Genomic DNA, 21,385 nt, shown 5'->3' with positions numbered 1-21,385 from the left:
TCACTTCAAGTGCAATAATAATCACTGATCAAGAATATTAACAAAATTTGAAGAACAGTGTTTAATATCATTTGAAATTAGAGGGATATCTTCAGAAAATCAGGTAGCAATATGGCTTTCAACTAGGATAAGAAGATACAGATTTTTACTTTCAGCAGGTTGGTAGAATGGTCCAGTCCAGGGGTATCAAACTCACATCGTCATGGTGCATCATGTGATGTATCAGGACTTTCCCCCCTTTTGCCAAACTGGGCGTGGGCCTGGCCAGTGCGTGACGCATCTGGCCTGCAAGCTGGGAGTTTGACAGGCCTATTCAAAGGGTGTCCACCTTGGCCACTTTAAGACTTGTGGACTTCAACTCCCAGAATTCCTCAGCTGATAATTCTGGGAGTTGAAGTCTACAAGTCTTAAAGTGGCCAAGGTTGGGCAGCCCTAGGCAAGTCATTCTGTCATTCTCTCAGTTCAGGAGCATTGGAATGAAAAGTACATGCACAGAAAACAGTGCCAAGGAAGCCAACTTTTCCTCATGAAACAAAAGCAGGATAACACACCCACTCACACAAATAGCTTTTATATCAAATGAAAGCTGTTCTCTATACTTTAAAAGAATATTAAGAAGAGGATTTTGGATTTCAACTTGATGAGCCAGCTTGAAATTCTTTATAAAATAGTGATATAGCAACTGCGATAAGCAGGGATCCTCAAAGATTAATTACTGGGAAATCAGGTCAGTTTTGTGAGGTGTAGAAAGTGTTGATCTCAGCTATCAAAAATACTGAGAACAGCACTTTTCTAATTGTAAAAAAAATACAGGCAATGATGCTCTTTTATTCTAAATCACTACACATTTAGAAGGGGGGGACTACACATATTAAACAGATCTATTACGTTTGTATATACTGTAGATGTACATAAAATAAGAACAATATAAATCATTTAGAAACCTTCCATGGAATAAGATAGTTGTCCTAGATATGGTTACATGATTCCTCAGCAGTAGGGTCATATCCAAAGATCAAAACAAATCTATTCAATTTCTATTCCAAGTTGAATTGAAACAGTAAACTTTAGTTAAATACTGAACACTTGCTCTGGAATCTCCCTTTAAATTTTTGTCAAGATACCAGAATCATCTCGTCATAATAGGCACAACAATCAATTCTTTATACTTTGGGGGGGGGGAAACAAATCTGGGGAGCTTTAAAGGTCTATAAGTTATTTGTGTTAGTTGGCTGAAGGCAAAATCAACTTTTAAAAGTTTAGTATGCAAGATATATGTGAAAAACAAAACAAGAAACAAATCATGAAAAACCCTTTTAATCTATACAGATTAAAGGCCAGGCTGGCAATATAAAATTGCCAATGGTGTGGACACACCATTTGGGAGAAAATTTTTTTTATTGTTTTGATCAACCCATTGCCTCACAGGTCACAAGACTGAACAATGTGTGATTTGATAATTTAGCTGACTTGATGCTAGACATGAGGAGTGAACTTCCCATGCAAAACTTGTCTGAGAAAATTGTCTGAGGTATTCAATTCATTCAAAAACACCCTTGTTCTTGTTGTTTCTTTAAAAAAAATGATCAAGTTGATATTTTTATTGAAATGAAGATTTTCTTTTTTTTAAAAAGGAGGGGGGACAATGCCTTTCTTGTTGTGATCATCAGATTGGACGTTTCTTTCACTTTAGAGGGCCACTAGCTGCTTTTCTGGTGTTTCTGTACAAATGCAAGATATTCTTGAACATCCTCAGGAGAACCAGCAACAAAAGGGACTCTCTGATGAATAGACTCTGGCTTTACATCCAGCACTGGCTCTGTGCCCGTGGTAGCTATTCCACCGGCCTGTTCAATGATAAAAGCAATGGGGTTGCATTCGTACAAGAGCCGCAGCTAGAATATAAGAGGGAAAACCCATTATTCTCACTTTAATCTCTTTTGTTGAAACTATTTAAGAAGCAGTAGAAGAATTTATATCTAATCACAACAGTTTTGCAAATTATAAACACTCGTACATATATCATCTGACAGCTTTGAAATCCTTGCATTGCTGTTGTTTTTTTTAAAACCGCAACACTAATAAATGCAGTGCAGTCCAAATTAATTTTTCCAATTCATTTCAATAGGAACACAAATTGCATTTTACCCAGCAAAGAGCAAGCATGATCAGGAAGAACAATAGGTTTTTAACAGTTGTACATGCAGAAAGTCCAGATTCAACCTTACCAACCCTGGTAATAAATTCTACCTAAGATTTTGAAGAGTCCTGCTACCCTCCAGGCAGAAAAATACTGAGGTAGGTGAACTTACTGTAGAGTTGTAAGCCACGTTTCATTTGAAGTTACAATGTGGTCTTTTGTTTTTGGTTTAGCATGACATGTCAATCGTGCATTACTGCTTAGCATTACAGGGGAACATGGCCACATGAACTGTAATATTTTCATCTATCCATTTCCAATCAATGTAAAAAGAATTTGGGAAGCTGAATTTCAAATCACCCTAAGCCAAAATGTACTGTTTTTAAAAAGCATGTTTGAATCCAGCTATGTCTTGGTTTATTGAAAAGTAATTTATGATTTCCAACAAGATTCCACTCAATGTGCTTCGACAACAAACTACGGTATATTTAATAAATTATGACTTAGCATATTAAGATTCTCCCTGCCTGTTCCTTGTTCCATTAGATTGTTTTCTGGATAGAATACCATCTAATACAGGGATGTCAAACTGGATTTCTTTGAGAGCCAGATCAGCATTGTAGTTGTCCTCCATGGGCCAGCTGGGGGGTGGGAAGAAGCACGGGGGGAAGGGGGACTCTGCCAGCCAAAATGGGGCAGGGGGCTACGTGCAACCCCCTTGTGCCCTGTTTTCGGCCTGGACAGCCTGCTGCAGCACTATACTGTCACAACTGAAGCGCACAGCGGATGGGGGGGAGCATTTTCAGGCTGGATGGTCTCCTGCAGCACTCTGCTGGCCAAAAGGAGGCACTGGGGGCCGCATGCGCCCCCCGCACCCCATTTTCTTTGCCAGAGTGCTGCAGGAAGTTGTCCAGGCCAGAAATGGGGCGCAGGGGGACACACACGGCCCCTGCACCTCGTTTTTGCTAGCAGAAGCACTGTGGGCCAGTCCTTTGCTATTTCCAGGCCAGCCCACAGGCCAGGTCTAAGCACCCCACAGGCTGGATTTGGCCCGTGGGTCTTGAGTTTGAACCCCTGATCTAATATGTTCCTAAAATATTTATGTCTCTATTTAAGACTTATATTTCTTAAACCTCCCTAGTTTGTCAGAATTCTGAAAAGCTTTATGTCTTCTCAAATGGGAGCAAGGGAAAGAAAGCATTGTCCCATTATTTGGGATACTTTCTGAAGCATGAACAACAAACAACAAACATTGGTTTGGAAAATGATATACATAGTACAGTGTGTATTTCACAGCACATTGTTCTCACAGGTAGACTATTGTCTGCTAGTTCAATCATTGTGTACTTTTTTAACTAGTTTTCAAAATGATCTGTAAACTTACACAACACTAATTTATAGTTAACAATGTTCCAGGACTAACTAAGACACCTTAGTAATGAACATGTTAGAAAACCATTTATTTTTTTCTGCTGTTTAAAATCAACCTGCCCTCTCTCCAGAGAATTTCACATTATTATCATCTCCTAACTAAAAATGAGAAATCCTGAATTCATGAGGACCTTGTCAAGAATTAGTAACTTGCAAAAGCAGAATCAAAGGCCCACTGAAGCCACTAGCCAAATGCCATTATTTAAACAATGAAGTCATATAATTTTCATCATAGTCTCGGCTGGCGGTGCTATGATTAATTTTCTAATAACTGTGCAATCCTAAACTCATTTCCTCACATATATAGCATATTGTAATACTTAGGGGGGTTTCTTATATAATAAATGTGGGAATTGGGCAAAATATAAATTTAATAAATAATAATTAATGTGCAAGTATTTCTTATAGACATATTCCTAATTTTTACTGCAAAGGCTTCAACTCATTTATTGGATTCCTTGTGATTCCTTGCATCAGTTGGGCTGTTCTCTAATTTTAAATCCTGATTTTTCCAAGGAACAACACCTTTTTCATTAAAAATGAACTTGCTTATAATAAGTCAATTTAAAGTTAAAACATACCTTTCCTTTGGGACTTTTCTGATTAGCTGGATATAAAAATATCCCACCATACACCAGGGTGCGGTGAATATCAGCCACCATGGAGCCTACATATCTGGCTCCATAAGGAGATTTACCTTCCTGTAAAGCAGAAATATAGATTATATCAGAGTGGAATTGTTCGTACTCATTACTTAGTGCAGACCTGAGCCTAATCCGAAGCACAATTCAGAGGGAAGAAAAATAATGAAATACCTAGTCTGCAATTTCTAACAATTATGGATCCATGGAATTCTGGCCATAGAAATAAACTCCATATCAATCAATTTTTTGGTTGGCAGAAATCCAAATGTGCCAGAATATCACACCCTAACCTCTCTGACGCAGTGCAATATTATATCCCTGGCAAAACAGACTATAATATTAAATGTTTTCAAGCATTGAGAAAGCATTAAATTATTGCATGTATGGAGCTTGCAGATTTATTTAAGCTAGAATGAGACAGAGAGTGGACAAGAGAACAAATAGAGAAATGCCGGCCTATTGCCTTTCTAAATTTCCACTGCAACCTCCCGTTCTCATTTTGTTATATCCCAAGACCAAGACACTTTCACTGTTCCAAGTGAACAACTCATAGATTTCCCTTTCAGATGACAAAAGAAACTGATTGATGGTTTGGAATGATTCATTTTTCCTTTCTGGAAATAGCTAATGGTACTTCCGCTTGGGCACTTGGAAAGATAGAATTCTACCATTTGATATTGCCCAAATGCTCTCAAATAAAAGTCACAGTTTATGGAACTCTGAGTAAGCCTGTTGGTTTCATTCCACTCCGCTCATTTTTAAAGGGTAACTTCTCATCATGCAGGTATTTCAGAGTGTTTATATTAATTTTCATTTATGCTTTGTGGTCATGCACCTGTATTCAAGAAAGTTCCCACAACATCACTCAAAACAGATGATACTACAATGAGCAGATTAACAGAGATATATTTCATTTCCTTTTCCATCTTCACATACATAACATACCCAAACAAATTTTAAAGTCCATTCCATGCCTCAAAGAAGCAACATAGCAACAATCAATCTCATATAACACAATACAGGGTATCCTCAATTTACAACAATTCCTTTAGTGACCTTTCAAAGTTACAATGGCACTGAAAAAAGTGACTTATGACTGTTTTTCACACTTAAAACCGTTTCAGCATCCCTGTACAAAATTCAGATGCTTGGCAACTGACTCATATTTATGATGATTGCAGTGTCCTGAGATCATGTGATTTACCTTTTGCAACTTTCTGACAAGCAAAGTCAATGAGGAAGCCAGATTCACTTAATAACTGTGTCATTAACTTAATAACTGGAGCGACTCACTTAACAACTGTGGCAAGAAAGGTCGTAAAATGGGGCAAAACTAATTTAACAAATGTTTCATTTAGCAACAGAAATTTTGGGCTCAATTGTGGTCATAAGTCGAGGATGATCTGTATTAGCAACACTCAAATCTCATATAAAACAATATTCAAGCTACCTGTTGAAAATGGCCTTAGATGTTTGGGATGGAAATTAGGATCTACTGGGGAAAAAAACTCAATTCCTTCTATAATATCAGTAAAAGTTCATTTTTATGGCTTGCAGTTTTTTTCAGCAACTGGAATAAAAGGGATATCGTATTTTTTTCTTCAAAGGGATGCTTTGAAAATCAATTTGTCGATTTTCAAGTTATTCCTTGATTCAATTGTATTTCTTTAAAACAACTTGATAGCTTTGATTTCAGATCAGTGTTTAAGCTTAAGTGTCTTTTTCCTTGAAACAATTTCACACAGGAAGGATGCAGTAAGCAAACTTTCAAATGCACGAACCATCAAATATCTAGGGCTAGCTCAGGAATTCTGGGATTTGAAGTCCACAGGTTGTAAAGTTGTCATAATTGCCCGAGTCTGATCTAGGGGAAGATTTCAGTTCTCCCTTCTTAAGAACTTAATAGCAATGTGTACCTGATCATTTCAGTTGACAGTGATGTAATAAGTACAGTGAAGTCAAAAATTATAGAGTAAATAAGATTGTAATCTCATTTCCTACAATCTTTTACAATAGTATTTATAACACAGCGATGAGAAAAGCTATTTACATGCTTTTTATTCAATGCACAGTGAGTTTTGTGGAGAGATAACACTGCAATTCTACTGGTTAATCCCCTACAGAGCAAGTGTAGTGGTTTTAGCGGTTTTCTACATATCTAGAAGATTTCAAGCCTTAGGAACTCATACTATGCCCATTGTTTTCTATCCTAGATAGCTAATCACCTGATCAGAGAAGAAAAATACAGCATATTCTTACACAAAATCAGCCTTAGAATAGAATAGAATAGAATAGAATAGAATAGAATAGAATAGAATAGAATAGAATGGAATGGAATGGAATGGAATGGAATGGAATGGAATGGAATTACAATAGAATAGAATAGAATAGAATAGAATAGAATAGAATAGAATAGAATAGAATAGAATAGAATAGAATAGAATAGAATAACAGAGTTGGAAGGGACTTTGGAGGTCTTCTATTCCAACCCCCTGCCCAGGCAGGAAATCCTACACCACTTCAGACAAATGGTTATCCAACATCATCTTAAAAACTTCCAGTGTTGGAGCATTCACAACTTCTGGAGGCAAGTCGTTCCACTGATTAATTGTTCTAACTGTCAGGAAATTTCTCCTTAGTTCTAAGTTGCTTCTCTCCTTGATTAGTTTCCACCCATTGCTTCTTGTCCTGCCCTCAGGTGCTTTGGAGAATAGTTTGACTACCTCTTCTTTGTGGCAGCCCCTGAGATATTGGAACACTGCTATTATATCTCCCCTAGTCCTTCTTTTCATTAAATTAGACATACCCAGTTCCTGCAACCATTCTTCATATGTTTTAGCCTCCAGTCCCCTAATCATCTTTGTTGATCTTCTCTGCACCCTTTCTAGAGTCTCAACATCTTTTTTACATCGTGGTGACCAAAACGGACCTTCTCTGACCTGATCCTCTCTTCATTCCACACCTCAAAAATGTTCAGCAATGGCCATGCTGACTGAAATTTTAGGGTAGTCATTCTATAACAACGGGTGCAAAAGCTAAGAAAGAATGAACTAAGGAGGTCTGATGCCAGCCATGGACAGATCATGTAAGTACCTATCCAATAAATCCAATGAAATAAACCACAACTAACTGCAATATGGTGTTTAATCATCACTATGATTAGGATCACAGCCACCTTTTCTGTGACTGTCTAGATTTACAGATTTACCTCTTCAATTTTGTAAAAAAAAATTGAAATAATTGTACAGTTGTGTAAAAAAAAGTAAGCAAACCGGATGACTCAGTCTAAATTGGATTCGCTGTTGAAAAGGCACAATAAGGTTAAATTCCTCTCAGTTTCTGTTTCCCCTTTTTCCTGGTTTAGTCGAACATATGTGTTTGTAAAAATATGAAATAATGCCATCTTGAACTACAGTGAGTTGAATAAAGTCACACCTGCTGGCTTCATGGAATTCCTGCAATGAACACACTAAATGGTGATTATGAAACAGGTATAAACAAAGGTAAAGTCACCCAAATCCAGATCCTATATAATATAGTGAAGTGATTTCCTGGTTTTTGTTTCTAATTCTTTTGTGATAAATTTGACAAACAGTATCATTGCAAAATTCAAGTTTATAGGTCAAGTTCTGAATCAGACATATATGCCTTGGCTGCTCGGCAACTAAAGCAACAGGAAAAAATACATTTTTTTCTGAAGGCTTTTTGTTTGGCTGAAAATTTAATCATGAGTTACTGGATTTGGAATAGGAAATATTCATATGTAGGGTAGACAGGTTCATATGTAGGGAAAATAAATCCATTTACATAATACCATCTTAGTGTTCTTCCTGTAACGCAGGTTAGAACAACCTCATGTCCCAGGGCACATGCATTCCTTAAACTCTTTTTTTTTTTAGTGGCTTTAGTAGGCTTTTCTAATTACCTGGCAGAAGTATTTTCTGATATTTTGAAATGGGAAATAGCTACCTATTATGTAAGTCATAAAATGAGATTAAATTCATTAACAATTGGTCTATTAAACTAATAGGGGAAAGGGCAGACATCTGGTTGATAGATCCAGTTTGCATCTACTGTAACTCTCCTCCCTAAATAGTAATTGTAGCCTCAACTGAGTTTTAGAGCTTGTGAGAGAAAGAGAGCAAGATTGCCTCTGTCTTCTCAGTTTTAAATTAATCAAAGTTATTGGTTACACCTGCTTTTGCTACAGTTTTCTGGATTCCAGATACAGCACAGGAAGCTCTGCTTGTTTAACTTAAAAGCAGGAACTTCTGATCTCTTCCTCTCTCACATGAAAAAGGAGGAGACCTGCAAGCCCAAGTTGTTTAATGTGTGTGAGAAGATTGCACCTGCCTGACAATTAGTAGCAACAGTGAGTGTGAAAATTATGGGTGTTATTATCCTGAGTGCCTGAAAAGTTGCTTGGAAAATTCTGCTTGAAAGGGTACAAGAGGTGAGCAGGAACAGTATGAAGGTGGAGGGTATGGCTTTTGGCCAAGTAGGGGATGTTAAAAAGCAGATTTCTGTTTTCAGCATCTGATTAAGAAATGCTGATCCCTGAGAAAGGACATTAATATACGATTGATTTAGAGAGAGTATATGCCTGCATTATGGAATGTTTGTGCAAGAATTGAAGGTAAAGTATATTGAAGTACAGATAGTCCTCGTCTTATGACCACAACTCAGCCTGAAATTTCTGTTGCTAAGTGAGACATTTGTTAAGTCACCCCATTCACCCGATTTTATGACATTTCTTGTAGCAGTTGTTAAGTTAGGAACATGGTTGTTAAGTGAATCTGGCTTCCCCATTGACACTGTTTGTCAGAAGATTGGAAAATGTAATCACATGACTCCGGTACACTGCAACCCTCATAAATATGAGTCAGTTGCCAGCGTCTGAATTTTGATCACATGACCATGGGGATGCTGCAACAGCTGTATGTGTGAAATATGGTCCTAAGCAGTGGTGGGTTGCCCCCATATCCAGATGGATATGAATGTATTTTGTATGTTATAGGTGTTCTCACAAAATGGCTGCCATGAAAATGCTCGATCATAGTTAAAACAGTGAGTATAGCCAGTCACCCATAACCTAGACCAGGGGTGTCAAACTCAAGGCCCGCAGGCCAGCTGCAGCCTGCAGGGTGCTTAGATCTGGCCCGCGGGGCCACCCTAGAAACAGCAAAGGACCAGCCCACGGTGCCTCTGCCAGCGAAAACAGAGCTCACAAGGGTCGTGTGCAGCCCTCCTGAGCTCCATTTTCACTGGCAGAGTCTTGCAGGAGGCCATCGCAGCTGAAAATGGAGTTCAGGAGCCCATTTTCACTGGCAGAGCGTTCAGGCCACCACAGGCACTCCTGTCACAAGTGACGTCGAGCTGGCCATGTCCCCCACACATCCCCAAGGTCAAACACAATCCTGATGCAGGCCTCAATGAAATCGAGTTTGACACCTCTGACCTAGACCATTCTAGTAAATTTATCCTTGTCAGCCCTAAGCTTCCAAGATATTTCAATCACTTCAGCCATAACCTCATTTCATTTTTGAAGAATGTCTGTGATATTATGGAAATAAACATGTAAGATGATGCTTTCTTTGATTGTAGGCTGGATTTCTTCTAAAAATGTTTTTTTTAAATAAATAAATAAATAAATAAAAATGTTAACATATTTTGTAAAAAAAATCTTTTTAATGGGTATGAGCTCAGTCTTTAGATGTTCTCAAGGAAATAAGTCCCACTGTCCTGTAAAAATGTATCCATGTAAGACTGCAACTATACTATCAACAGTTCAATGTATTGTGGCAGTTTGAACCATGGAACTTACCCAGTGCCCCAATATTTTTCACTATTTTTTGCTATATATTTCACAATTCTATACTGGATATACTTGGAAGGCGACCTTCTTATATTTTGTTCTTGAGCTAAAATAATGTTTCTAAAATAAACACCTACCTTTTTGCTAAATAGCATGAGTTGCTATTGAATGGGGACTTACTTAGATTTAGATTTTCCAGTACTTTTGGACAACACGTTTTCTCCTTGAATGCATTAATTCAACTGTAATCAAAATTCTCTGTGGGAGCTATGGAACTAAACTATATTAAATACTACGACTTATAATTAATGGCAGCCAAATGGTAAATTACCTCAGGAAATTTCTTCTCGTGTAAATACTCAGTCACAGCAGGATCAAAATACTTTGCATAACCTTCATTAAGACTATAGATTTTTCCTTTCTTCTTGATTTTCACATCTTTTTCCACCAAAATGAATTCACCAAGACCCTACAAACAGATAAAATAAATAAAGGAGTTTATTTATATACTATTAATTCACATGCCATCTTAATGATGTATTACTGCAAATATTTCCCATTCCTTCAAGGAATCAGGTAAAATTCAATTTAATCCACTTTTAAAGGAATAAAAAGAATTGAAGTTAGTGATAACCAATTGTACAAAAAAAATCTCTACAGTTTTAAGTGTCTTTGCAAACAGTCATAAGCATCTTAGAGATTTTGTGGAAAGATTTCAGACCTGCACCAGGGTGAAATCTACTTACCTTCCCTACCAATTCGGAAGTATGTGCGCTGTCACGTCACGTCTGATTTTAGATCCTCTGCGCATGTGCAGAGGGTCAAAAACATGTTACCTTCTGGTTAAAACCAGGAAGTAACAACGTCCGGGCAGGTGGGCGGTGCCTCGTGCGGCCACCACTACTGGTTCACCGAACCATGCGCTGCCGCCGCTACCAGTTTGCCTGAACTGGAGCGAACCAGTAGCGTTTCACCCCTGGCCTGCACTATTTACTTTGTTCTGTAGTAGAAGAGCCTATAGTCCATCAGCTGGAACCCAGGATTCAAAATAGTAGGATGGACCATTAAACGAAGAATTACGGATAAGGATATCCATAGGCACATTCATTAAAAAACCCAGTGTTGGAGTTCTCTTCCTCCAAGCATTATTTTTTAATAATGTAATAATTAGGAGGAAAGGCTTTTGAAATGTTGATAGTTCTGGGATTTAGAAGCCTTTGCCAATCTTCTGCAGGCGTCCCAGAAGCTGACCATTAGATCTCCATCTTTTTATTACTGGTTCTGTGGGCGTGGCTTATTTTGTGGGTGTGGCTTGGTGGGGGTAATGTGACTGGGTGGGCGTGGCCAACTTTTTTTTTTTTTACTTTTAAAAGCATTTTTTCAGCCGAAGAGGTTGTTGAAAAAATGCTTTTAAAAGTAAAAAAAAAAAAGGCGTCTGATGTGGTGGGTGGGGTAAGCGAGTGGCAACCGGGCCAGGGACCGGTTCGGGGGCATGACCAGCCAATGTTATTACCGGTTTTCCGAACTACTACAAATTTTTATTACCAGTTCTTGCGAACCGGGAGCAACCCACCACTGATTCAAATAGTGATGTCCACATAGATAGCGATCACCACTAGAAATGAAAGTGACTAAAGCAGTACAGACTCAAGCTAAAATTTCAGAGTACAGGTAGTCCTCAACTTACAACAACAATTGAGTCTAAAATTTATATTGCTAAGTGAGAAATTTGTTAGGTCAGTTTTTCCCTATTTTACAACTTTTCTTGCCACTGTTATTAAATGAATCTGGTTTCCCCATTGACTTTGCTTGTCAGAAAGTTGCAAAAGGTGATCACACAAGCCCCCCAACCCCCACCCCCTGCTGACACCGCAAGCATTATAAATGTGATTCAGTGGTCAAGTATCTGAATGTAAATCATGTGACCATGGGAATGCTGCAATGGTCATAAGTGTGAAAAATGGTCATAAGTCACTTTTTTCAGTGCTGTTGTAACTTGGAATGGTCATTAAGTGAACTGTTGTAAGTCAAGGAGTACCTATAATCAATAAAGCTTTTTTAAGTTAAGTTAAACTAATGTGCTTCCAGTTTAGCATCAGCAGGAAACACTATACTAGCGAGAATTCTGGGTTTTTTTCCCTAGCAAAATTATGAAAAAATTAAAGAATAATTCAGTTTTCAGCACAATCTGGTTAACAATTAAAATCTGGCCATGTTTTTCATGCATGGATAAAACAGATTTCACATCCTAAATTCAGTTCAGTTTTCCCTTGCTTGTTGAAATATGTTTGATACCCTTTATCGGCTGCTATTGCCACACAATGTTTCCCAATGTTTTTAATGCTAGCTACAAAATAGTGTTGCTCATTCATTTGATGAAACTCCTCTTGGTTTCACTGCTTTAAACACTAAAGTGGCTTGCAGTGACTCTTCTATTCTGACTTTGGAGGGGGTCTTGTAAAAGCCACATTAGCTATTCTGTAGTTTTGAGGACCAGATCTAGAAATGCATTTCATGCCTCATCCAAATGATTTGTATATGCCAATTCATAAACAATCATTTTGCCACCATGGCGTTACAATGGTGTTGTACGGCCAAATACAGGCCCAGGAAGCATTGCTCTCATTCTGAATGGCCTCTATATTATACCACCACCACAGTTCCTGGAAAGGGAGATGGTTTTCATACGGAATATGAAACAGTAACCAAAACAGAACTATGCTTAGTATTGGACACATACCGGATCCAACATAAAGCAGTCCACTCCTTGACCCGTTGAAAGGGCAACCAGCGTTGCGCTGCCATACAGAGCATAGCCTGCAGCCACAATGTTGCGTCCAGGTTGTAAGGCATCCTTTTCAGAAGGCTCATCTTCAGAGGTCTAAAAGAAAAATTAGTGCACTATTAAACTAGTAACAATAGTATAGTATAGTATAGTATAGTATAGTATAGTATAGTATAGTATAGTATAGTATAGTATAGTATATACATATACATATACATATACATATACATATACATATACATACATATGTACCTATGCACTACTATTAATCTTCTCATCATTCCCACCACCCATCTCCTTCCATTTATGACTGTATGACTGTAATTTTGTTGCTTGTATCATTTGTACCCTATGACTATCATTAAGTGTTGTACCCTATGATTCTTGATGAACATATCTTTTCTTTTATGTACACTGAGAGCATATGCACCAAGACAAATTCCTTGTGTGTTCAATCACACCTGGCCAATAAAAAATTCTATTCTATTCTATATACATACATATATATAAAGCATATATATCCATATATTTTGCTGTTTCAAAATTTAAATTGGAGGAAAACAAAGAAACTTAAAATGTATGGATAGGACATTCTCTTAATCATGGAACTACAGTGTGTCTGATATACTGAGACCAAAGAGGCTTTTCTATAAAATAATATTAAATTTAATATTAATATTAAATATTGAATTACAGATTACAGATACTTCCAAATTACAAATAAGAACATTAATGGTAAAGATGTACCAGCTACAAGTCATAAACTGAAGTAACTTGTCTGTGTCTGTCAATAATCAATCTTCAACAGCAGGACTCATCAAATGAAACACTGAGTACTTTAACATTGTCCCTTTACTTGTTCCAAATGTCGCTGTGAGACTCAACGCCTGTGTTAAATCTATTTGCAAATGGCTAATAATTACTATTAGCTCATGTTCTTAGGTAGTAACAGCTAGCCATCAATGGAAAATGTCAATTGAAGCTAATCTTTTTAGGTCAAAGGTGCACAGCCTGGGAGTTAAAGTCTTACGTAGCCCACCAAAATGGGGATACACTGCTAGGGTTATCCCTAGCATTTTAAGATTGGTATCATAATAAAGTGTAGATAATAATATGCACAAATTCATATTCCACATTCACTCTGAAACAATTTCAGGCATTCAAAATAGCCTGAAGAACCCAACTGCAAAAGGTTAAAGAATAAGTGATCCTGGATGGTTATTTAAATATTATTCCAGAGAATTAGTTCAAAAGGCTTAGAAAAACAGGACTCTGCCCTAAATGGATCAGATAACTTTTAGGTGATTTGATCTTTTACTAGAAATGCTGGGTTACATTTCTCCACCAAAAGATTAGTACATATTCCTGGGATTTAAGGTTAAACTATATAATATATAAAATATCATGTAGATTGCTTTCTAGTTTTTATTTTCTTTAATGTATGGATAAAGGAAGAGCAATCTGGATTTTATATACACAGGTTGGAACATCCTAAATTTTTCCACTTCAGAGTCTGTTTTCCAAATTAGCATTGATTGTTTCAATACCAGTCAATTATCTATAACAAGGGTGTCGAACTCATGTCATCATGGCTGTGTCATGTGATGTATCACGACTTGTTTCCCAGGTGTGGGCATGGCCAGCATGGGACACATCCGCCCCCCGGGCCGCAAGTTTGACAGCCCTGATCTATAGCCAGGCAGTACACTATACTGTTATTTCATTTATTCTGACCCACTCAGCTGAGATGCTCAATTGAGCAATTGAATATCTGATGGCAGTCATCAGACTGACCATTCATCCAACAACTTCCATATACAAATCAATAGAGCCAGATTAAGTTCCAGGAAGGATTACAACAAAAAAAACACCACTGTTTGTCATTTAAAGCATTTAAAGTTCAACACACTCAAATCAATTATTAATAAACAACAGCCCATACTGGTCACATCAGGACACACAATAAAGACAAAATAATATCCGAGCGAATTGGCTATCGTGGTTAAGGCATTAAACTAGAGACCAGGAGTTCTAGCCAGCTAGGTGACTTTGAGCCAATCATTGTCAGCCTTAGAAAACACGCAATAACAACTATTTCTTAATTCTTGCCAAGAAAACTGTGGGCTCATGTCCAGGCACTAATCACAAACCAATACTAACTCAGAGGTGTGCCCATACACACACACACACACAAAATCAGAACACTTCAACCTCCTAAGACATTCCATTAAAGATCTCAAACTGATATTTGGAAAAAGATAACAATTAACAGAATGAAGTTACATACATCAAAAGAATTGAGGCTATCTCAGAATGTCCCAACCAAAAATGGATTTTTACTTGCAATATTATTAATTGATGAGGTACTTATAATCTCTTTCACATATAACTTGCATCTATATGATTACCCTACAAAAGTGATGCCTTTTGCAGATACTATTAAAAGCAAGAAAGCATGGGAGACTCTGACTGCCATTTCCAGTTTGTTATTTTAGCTAATTTAGGGTCATATAAAGTACAACAGTATGATGTAACTCAATGATGAGAATATAGGACATCTAACATGTAGAAAGTAAGAGGATCAACCATCATACTTCCAGTTCACTTCTCTGAGAACGTAAAGAACTAATGTCAGCTACAGTAGATTTTATAGAGTTGATTGAACATATATTTGGATCTGACCCAGAGTTGTTCCCTAGGCCTGTTGCTTCACCAAAGAGTTCTTCAACCTGGAATCACACACAAATTCAACAACTTTGATGACAATCAACCTGGGGGGAAATTCTGTAAGGTGAATGCTATTTTTAGAAATCTATAAATGACAGTGATAAAATGAGATGTTACAAGGTATTTGTTCTTTGTTTTGGAATATTACTATTAACTATTCCATTTTTCTTTTCAGCGGCTTACCTTCTTGTAAATTGCAAATATTGTTCCTATTGAGGCTAAACAGTCTATATTGGAAGAGCCATCTAGTGGATCAAAGCACACCACATATTTACCCTGAAAGGGGAGAAACAAAAGCAGTCTTAAAACAGATATTAGCAGGTACAATATTGATGCACGGTTTAGCTAAAACTAATTTAGAAAGTTAGTTGTCCTGAGAAATCTGCTTTACGCAGAAGGACAGTCTAAACATGCATTTTCATATCAGAGGGATGATGAAAAATAGACTATTATATGGTATAATACCAACTCCCTACAACCGATATTGTACTATATAATACTCTATGTTTATATAGTACAACTTGTACTGCATCCCCCCTCCTACACATACACAAAAATGTTGTGGTACAACAGTTCTTGTCTGGCTGGTGAATTGCAAGTCTGCTAAAGCTATCTTTCTTTTTTCTTCAGTTCTTCAACTGTGTTATCAAATATTATTTCAAGAAGCTTGGCAGCTTCCTGATCCATTTTTTCAGGCAAACTGGGAACAGCAATAGGCAGGGGTGAAATGCTCCTGGTTCGGACTGGATCACCCGATCTGGTAGCGATGGCGGACGGTGGTTCGGAGAACCGGTAGCAAAAATCCCTGCGCATGATCATCAGAGACTTTTTCTTTTTTTACTTTTAAAAGCATTTTTTCTACAACCTCTTCTGATGAAAAAATGCTTTTAAAAGTAAAAAAAAAAAAGCCTCTGATGATTGCGTGGCTCAGCTGGGATCGTCAGAGACTTTTCAAAGCATTTTTTTCTGCAACTTCTTGGCCGAAGAGGTGGTAAAAATAATGCTTTGAAAAGTCTCTGACGATTGCAGCTGAGTTGCCTGATCATCAGAGAGACTTTTCAAAGCATTAGAAAAAATGCTTTGAAAAGTTAAAAAAGAAAAAAAGTTGGCCACGCCCACCCAGTCACATTACCCCCCCTCCCCACCAAGCCATGCCCACAAAACTGGTGGTAACAAATTTTACATTTCACCCCTGGCAATAGGGTATCAATGAAATCAGGTACCTGACTTTCCTCAATTAGATTATGTAAGTACTGGTAATGCAAAGCCGCCCTTGAATACAAGGTAATGTATTTATTTCTCTCCATGCTTCATTTTGGAAATTAAGTCAGGTTCTTTTTAAGGCTGAACTAGAATCTCAGGGAAGAGATTCCATGTTTTCATTTATATTTATTGAGAACTTTCATATAAGATAAGTGAAAAGACAAACAAAAAGAAACAACCTGCTCCCCAAATCAGAAAAGTACAAGAAAAGGAAACTAAAATTAAGAAACACAAATTACTTCTGACCTTATTTTCAACAGGTAATTTACATTCTTATTCACCTCCACATTTAATCGACATCTTTTTAAAAAGCAATAAATTCATTTTTTCTTCTTTCGACAAAAAGTGTTGAGATTTCATATTTTCAAATCTCCTGCTCCTCGTCCTCCAAGCAAATTGTGCACAAAATATGTGCAAAAGTAAATGTAACTGTCAGATAGGAAACCTATCCTGCAGGATTTTTTAAAAAAAAACCAGTTTCCATTCAATTGATGGAAAACTATTTTATTTCTCAATGTCTTTCCAAGTAAAATAATAGTTCACTGCATACTCGGTAAAATGTGGTGTTCATGTAATTGTAGGGTAACCCAGTGCAAGTATCCTGCAGCCTGCCTATCATAAGTTCCAGAGGCTCAAGCATTTCCTCACACGTACCTAAATCCAGCAATCTTTGTTATTCCGTGTCCTCACAATGTCATTTTCCCTAGTCAATAATAGAGGCAGCCTCCAGTTATTCTTAGCTGTTCTGTTTTTAAAAGGAGTGTTTTTCCTCTTAGGGGTTTGTCACCAAGAAGAATAGGGTGGACTTATTCTCCAAAGCACCTGAGGGCAGAACAAGAAGTAACTGTGTGGAAGATCATTAAAGAGAGAAATAAGGAAAAATTTCCTGACAGTGAGAATAGTTAATCAGTGGAATGGCTTGCCTCCAGAAGTTGTGGCTGCTCCAGCACTGGAAGTTTTCAAGAAGTGATTGGACAGCTATGTGTCTGAAATAGTATAGGATCCCCTTCTTGAGCAGGTGGCTGGACTAAAAGACCTCCAATGTTCCTTCCAACCCTATTATGTTCTATGTTCTTACTTGGCATGGCTTTTGTCATGGATTCAATCTGGCATGCTTCACTGACCATCTAGTTGCTGACACGGTCAGGTGACTCCAAGAGGTTGGGATCAGCTCAGATCATATTGGCAATTTAGTTTTGTGTTAGCATCCCTGCTCCCCCTGGTGTTTGGAAGCTGTCTTCCATTTTATTTCAATATGGGCATGAGAAAGTTTTTCTTTCAGACCAAGTTATCCCTCAGTTTAAGCAGTTCAGTCTTAATTCAATTTTGGAAGTTTGGAGGCAGTATTATTTGTGGAAGTGATACTCAGTTCTGGAATGGTGCAGAGGGGGCAACTCTGCCCCCAGGCATTTTCAATTATAGAGCATGTCTTTAAGGTTTCCTTTGGAGCCCCTTGGAAAAATTTATTTTTCCTTCCGTGACTCAATTGTGCCCTCTGCTGCTTAATGAAGGAGCATTCTCTTCCCACTTAATTAGTCCGCATACTGACCCTTTTTTCTTTTGGAGTGATTAGTGCTTCTTTATTCTCTTCAGAGACCAGGACGCAAGTGCTGTAGGAGGACTGGAGCATGTTGATAACCAGAGAATTGGACAACACATCCAGTTTTTTCTGCTCATCCCCAGTCACATTCACGCTTCCTGCAATTCCATACCTATGGAGGGGAAAAAAGCCCACGAGGTTATTGCTAACATGAAAAAAGGGTTAAGTCAGGGAAAAGCAAATGGATGCTCTTCATATTTTTGGACTGTACCTCTCATAGTCTTTTGCCATTGACCATACTGAAGAACGATATTGAAGGCCTTTTGGAAACCCTGAGGGCCTGAATGTGCTCCCAGGCATTTCCAGAGGTTAATTGGAGACCATATTCAGTTTATTGATTTTTTTTACCTCAACAATCATGAAATTATGCATATATAAGAGCAATGTGCTTTAAAGTATTGCAAACCACTTCGTTAATAAACGAGTCTGCTTTTGTATCCTCCATGGTTTTTTTTAAGCATAATTTTATTGACATCTTCAGTGTTAAATGTCCAGAACTGTTTCTGTAAAAAGCCAATCATTGTAATGCTGTGATAGTCTGTTTCCATGGTCATCTCTGCTGGAAGTCAGCTATTCAAGGCACTAAATGAACCCAAGATGAAATGGGAGAGAACTTTCATCAGCTCTGGGAGCTCCTTTCTATTTCAGCCAAGCTTCTCCTCTACCACATCATCCTGCCAGCTGGCCTATTTTTTTTCCACACAAGTTTATCAATCTTCTGGAAGACTGGCAGACCTGAATTCCGAAATAGCGCAAGTGGGCAGGATGGAGCCTCTGTGCACTGACAACTTGTCACTTGGGCAACTTGAAATTGATTAAGGTCTCTAATCTAGGCACCATTTATTCTTGTCAGGTCTCACCCCACCATACATTAAAGGGGGGAAATGAAGCCAGGGCACTTCATCAATTGCTGCCCTTAAATTGTCACAGGAAATTGTAGCGACACTACAAGCCTCAGTAATAAGACAGAATAAAGCTTCATGGTCCTAGTAGAAGAATTTAGTGAACTATTTAACCAATGCTTAGACTGCCCCAATCATATATCTCCAGATGATTCACAGGAATCTCAAGATGCAATATCAGTAGAATAATAAATATAATAAAATAATTAGTGTCATATTTCTAGTGACTCAATGCACAGTAATGAGGTTATGAGGAGGAGCATTCTCTCTCTCTCTCTCTCTCCACTTAATTCCATCCTTTTGCAAGCAATGAAAGGATAAATGGCTGTTCCTTTCAAATAGGAAATGACAGAGGGCTGAATGGCTTAAGATCTTCAGAACCAAATATGGCCCTTCCCCATGACCAATCCTACTCCTTTTCTATTTTCTAGACAGCATTTCCAACTTTTATAAAAGACAGTCTCAAAGGTTTGCTATTTGATATAATCCTTCAAGATGAAAGTGTCTTTGTAACCTTGGAAGAAAAAATTCAAGAAAATCTGTTGCCCTGAGACATTGTGCTAGGAAGCAGAAGATTGCACCTTGGCAACTTATTATCTGATTAACTAATTCATGTTCATATGAAATTATAAAAATAGGCCATCGGGTTTCTGGAAGACAATCAAGACTTGGCCATGACATCAAACCTGTTAATGAAGACAATGCAATTTGCAATGGCACAATTCGGAATCCTCCTCAGAATGCAACTCCTATTACATTAGAAACAAGTTAGCTGGCCTGATCTTTAGGCTGACATGCTCATGGACCATTTTATTTGAAACTCTTAGTCACAGAAATAGCATAGAGGCAAATCGGATTATTCCTGGGTTAATATTACTGCTTTGGTTTGCTGAATTATATTACCAATATTAAAATGCATGCATACTACATGCTAGTATACTAACTGTCTACGTCTCAGATCCCATTATTAAATTTTGCTATATTCTGAAAGCTTTTGTTCTCTCCTTGAAATTATTATGTTAATAGAGTAGAGGTTTCAGATTTTGTTGGTGCCTTCTTTCTGTTTATATCAAACCCAAATCAATAATGAGAGGTTTCTATAACTCAGCATACATGTTAGCTGTTATAGGCGCTTTTCTTTCATTGCAGCCACGTGGAACTCTATCTCAATAATTTTGTTCAATGTATTATAAGAAATAGGCCTCCTTCACCAGATCTCATCCAAGACATTCTAATATAGATCCACTTCTCCCTTTTTCTATGCTACTCACATATGAGCAAGACCTGCCTTTCGGACTGCTGATGAGATGGCCTTGACGGCAGTGAGTGTTGAGTTCAAAAGCTGGGTCAATTCTCCCGTTGCCCCTTTCACCCGTCGTCCTTTCTCCATGACATATCGGTTCAGGGTTATCATATCTGTTTCAAAGGGGCTTTGATCCGACATGTTGGCTGGAAAGCAGGACGGGTTTTCTTGGTTAGAATCTAAGAGTTCTTCTCTTCCCCTCTTGATCCCTGCTGTTTGCGGGTAGTTTTATTTTAAGGAGAAGCAGCTGGTGGCACACCAAGCATGGATTAGTAAAAGATTCCTGATCCCATGTGACTTGAATGCTCAAAATAGACCTGCTGCACAATTCCTCTGGATCTTCAAAGCAGCAAGAGTTCAACTTCTACTCAGCTGAACAAATTACCCTTTTGGAATAAATGCACAATTAACTATAGGTAACTAATTGTGATTGAGTCACTGCTGAATATGATATGAAGAGAGAATTAATGAATGGCTCTAAATCCTGTCACTTGTGGGTCAAATAATCTCATAGAAGTCAACGATGTGAATAAGGTCATCTATGCAGCAAACTCTCAAGGAATTTACTACCAAACTCGGCAGTTGCATTCATCTGTGATGGAATGTGGGTTTGATTCAGGGAAGTAGAGGGAAAGCAATGTTGAGCCACTACAGAAAAGATATCTGAGTCCTGAGAAAGTAAAAAGCATGAGGAAGAAACTCAAAACAAGTCCATCTTGACTGGATTAGAAATAAATTGAAGTAGGGAGAGGCTTTAATGCACTTTGAAGATTTT

At 37.8% G+C, this 21,385-nt stretch overlaps 1 protein-coding gene and 1 long non-coding RNA gene across 2 annotated transcripts; one reads left to right on the top strand and one right to left on the bottom strand.

Moving 5' to 3' along the window:
- Window positions 1-1,301: 1,301 nt before the first annotated feature.
- On the bottom strand, window positions 1,302-20,839 carry LOC117661373 (fructose-1,6-bisphosphatase isozyme 2). The gene is made up of 7 exons (XM_034410103.3): window positions 20,579-20,839; window positions 18,355-18,517; window positions 15,726-15,818; window positions 12,771-12,911; window positions 10,362-10,499; window positions 4,153-4,272; window positions 1,302-1,895 (listed from the first exon to the last, which is right to left on the bottom strand). The coding sequence occupies exons 1-7, from the start codon at window positions 20,749-20,751 to the stop codon at window positions 1,701-1,703; spliced, it is 1,023 nt and encodes a 340-aa protein (XP_034265994.1). The 5' UTR covers window positions 20,752-20,839; the 3' UTR covers window positions 1,302-1,700.
- On the top strand, window positions 2,129-9,873 carry LOC132711475 (uncharacterized). The gene is made up of 2 exons (XR_009622338.2): window positions 2,129-2,298; window positions 7,104-9,873. It is a non-coding gene; the product is annotated as an uncharacterized LOC132711475 (long non-coding RNA).
- Window positions 20,840-21,385: the final 546 nt, after the last annotated feature.

This window comes from Pantherophis guttatus, chromosome 2, assembly GCF_059756535.1.
Source record: "Pantherophis guttatus breed Tessera chromosome 2, ASM5975653v1, whole genome shotgun sequence".
Classification (NCBI taxonomy): Eukaryota; Metazoa; Chordata; class Lepidosauria; order Squamata; family Colubridae; genus Pantherophis; species Pantherophis guttatus.
The sequence above is the reverse complement of the archived record's forward strand: the minus strand, read 5'-3'. Positions and strand labels throughout refer to the sequence as shown.

Coding starts and splice junctions, on each gene's coding strand:
- LOC117661373 (XM_034410103.3), bottom strand. CDS start 20,751: ATGTCGGATCAAAGCCCCTTTGAAACAGATATGATAACCCTGAACCGA. Junction 12,912..15,725: donor TATTTGCAATTTACAAGAAG/GTAAGCCGCTGA, acceptor TTTTTCTTTTAG/ACCTCTGAAGATGAGCCTTC. Junction 1,896..4,152: donor AGAAAAGTCCCAAAGGAAAG/GTATGTTTTAAC, acceptor CTTATATTCTAG/CTGCGGCTCTTGTACGAATG.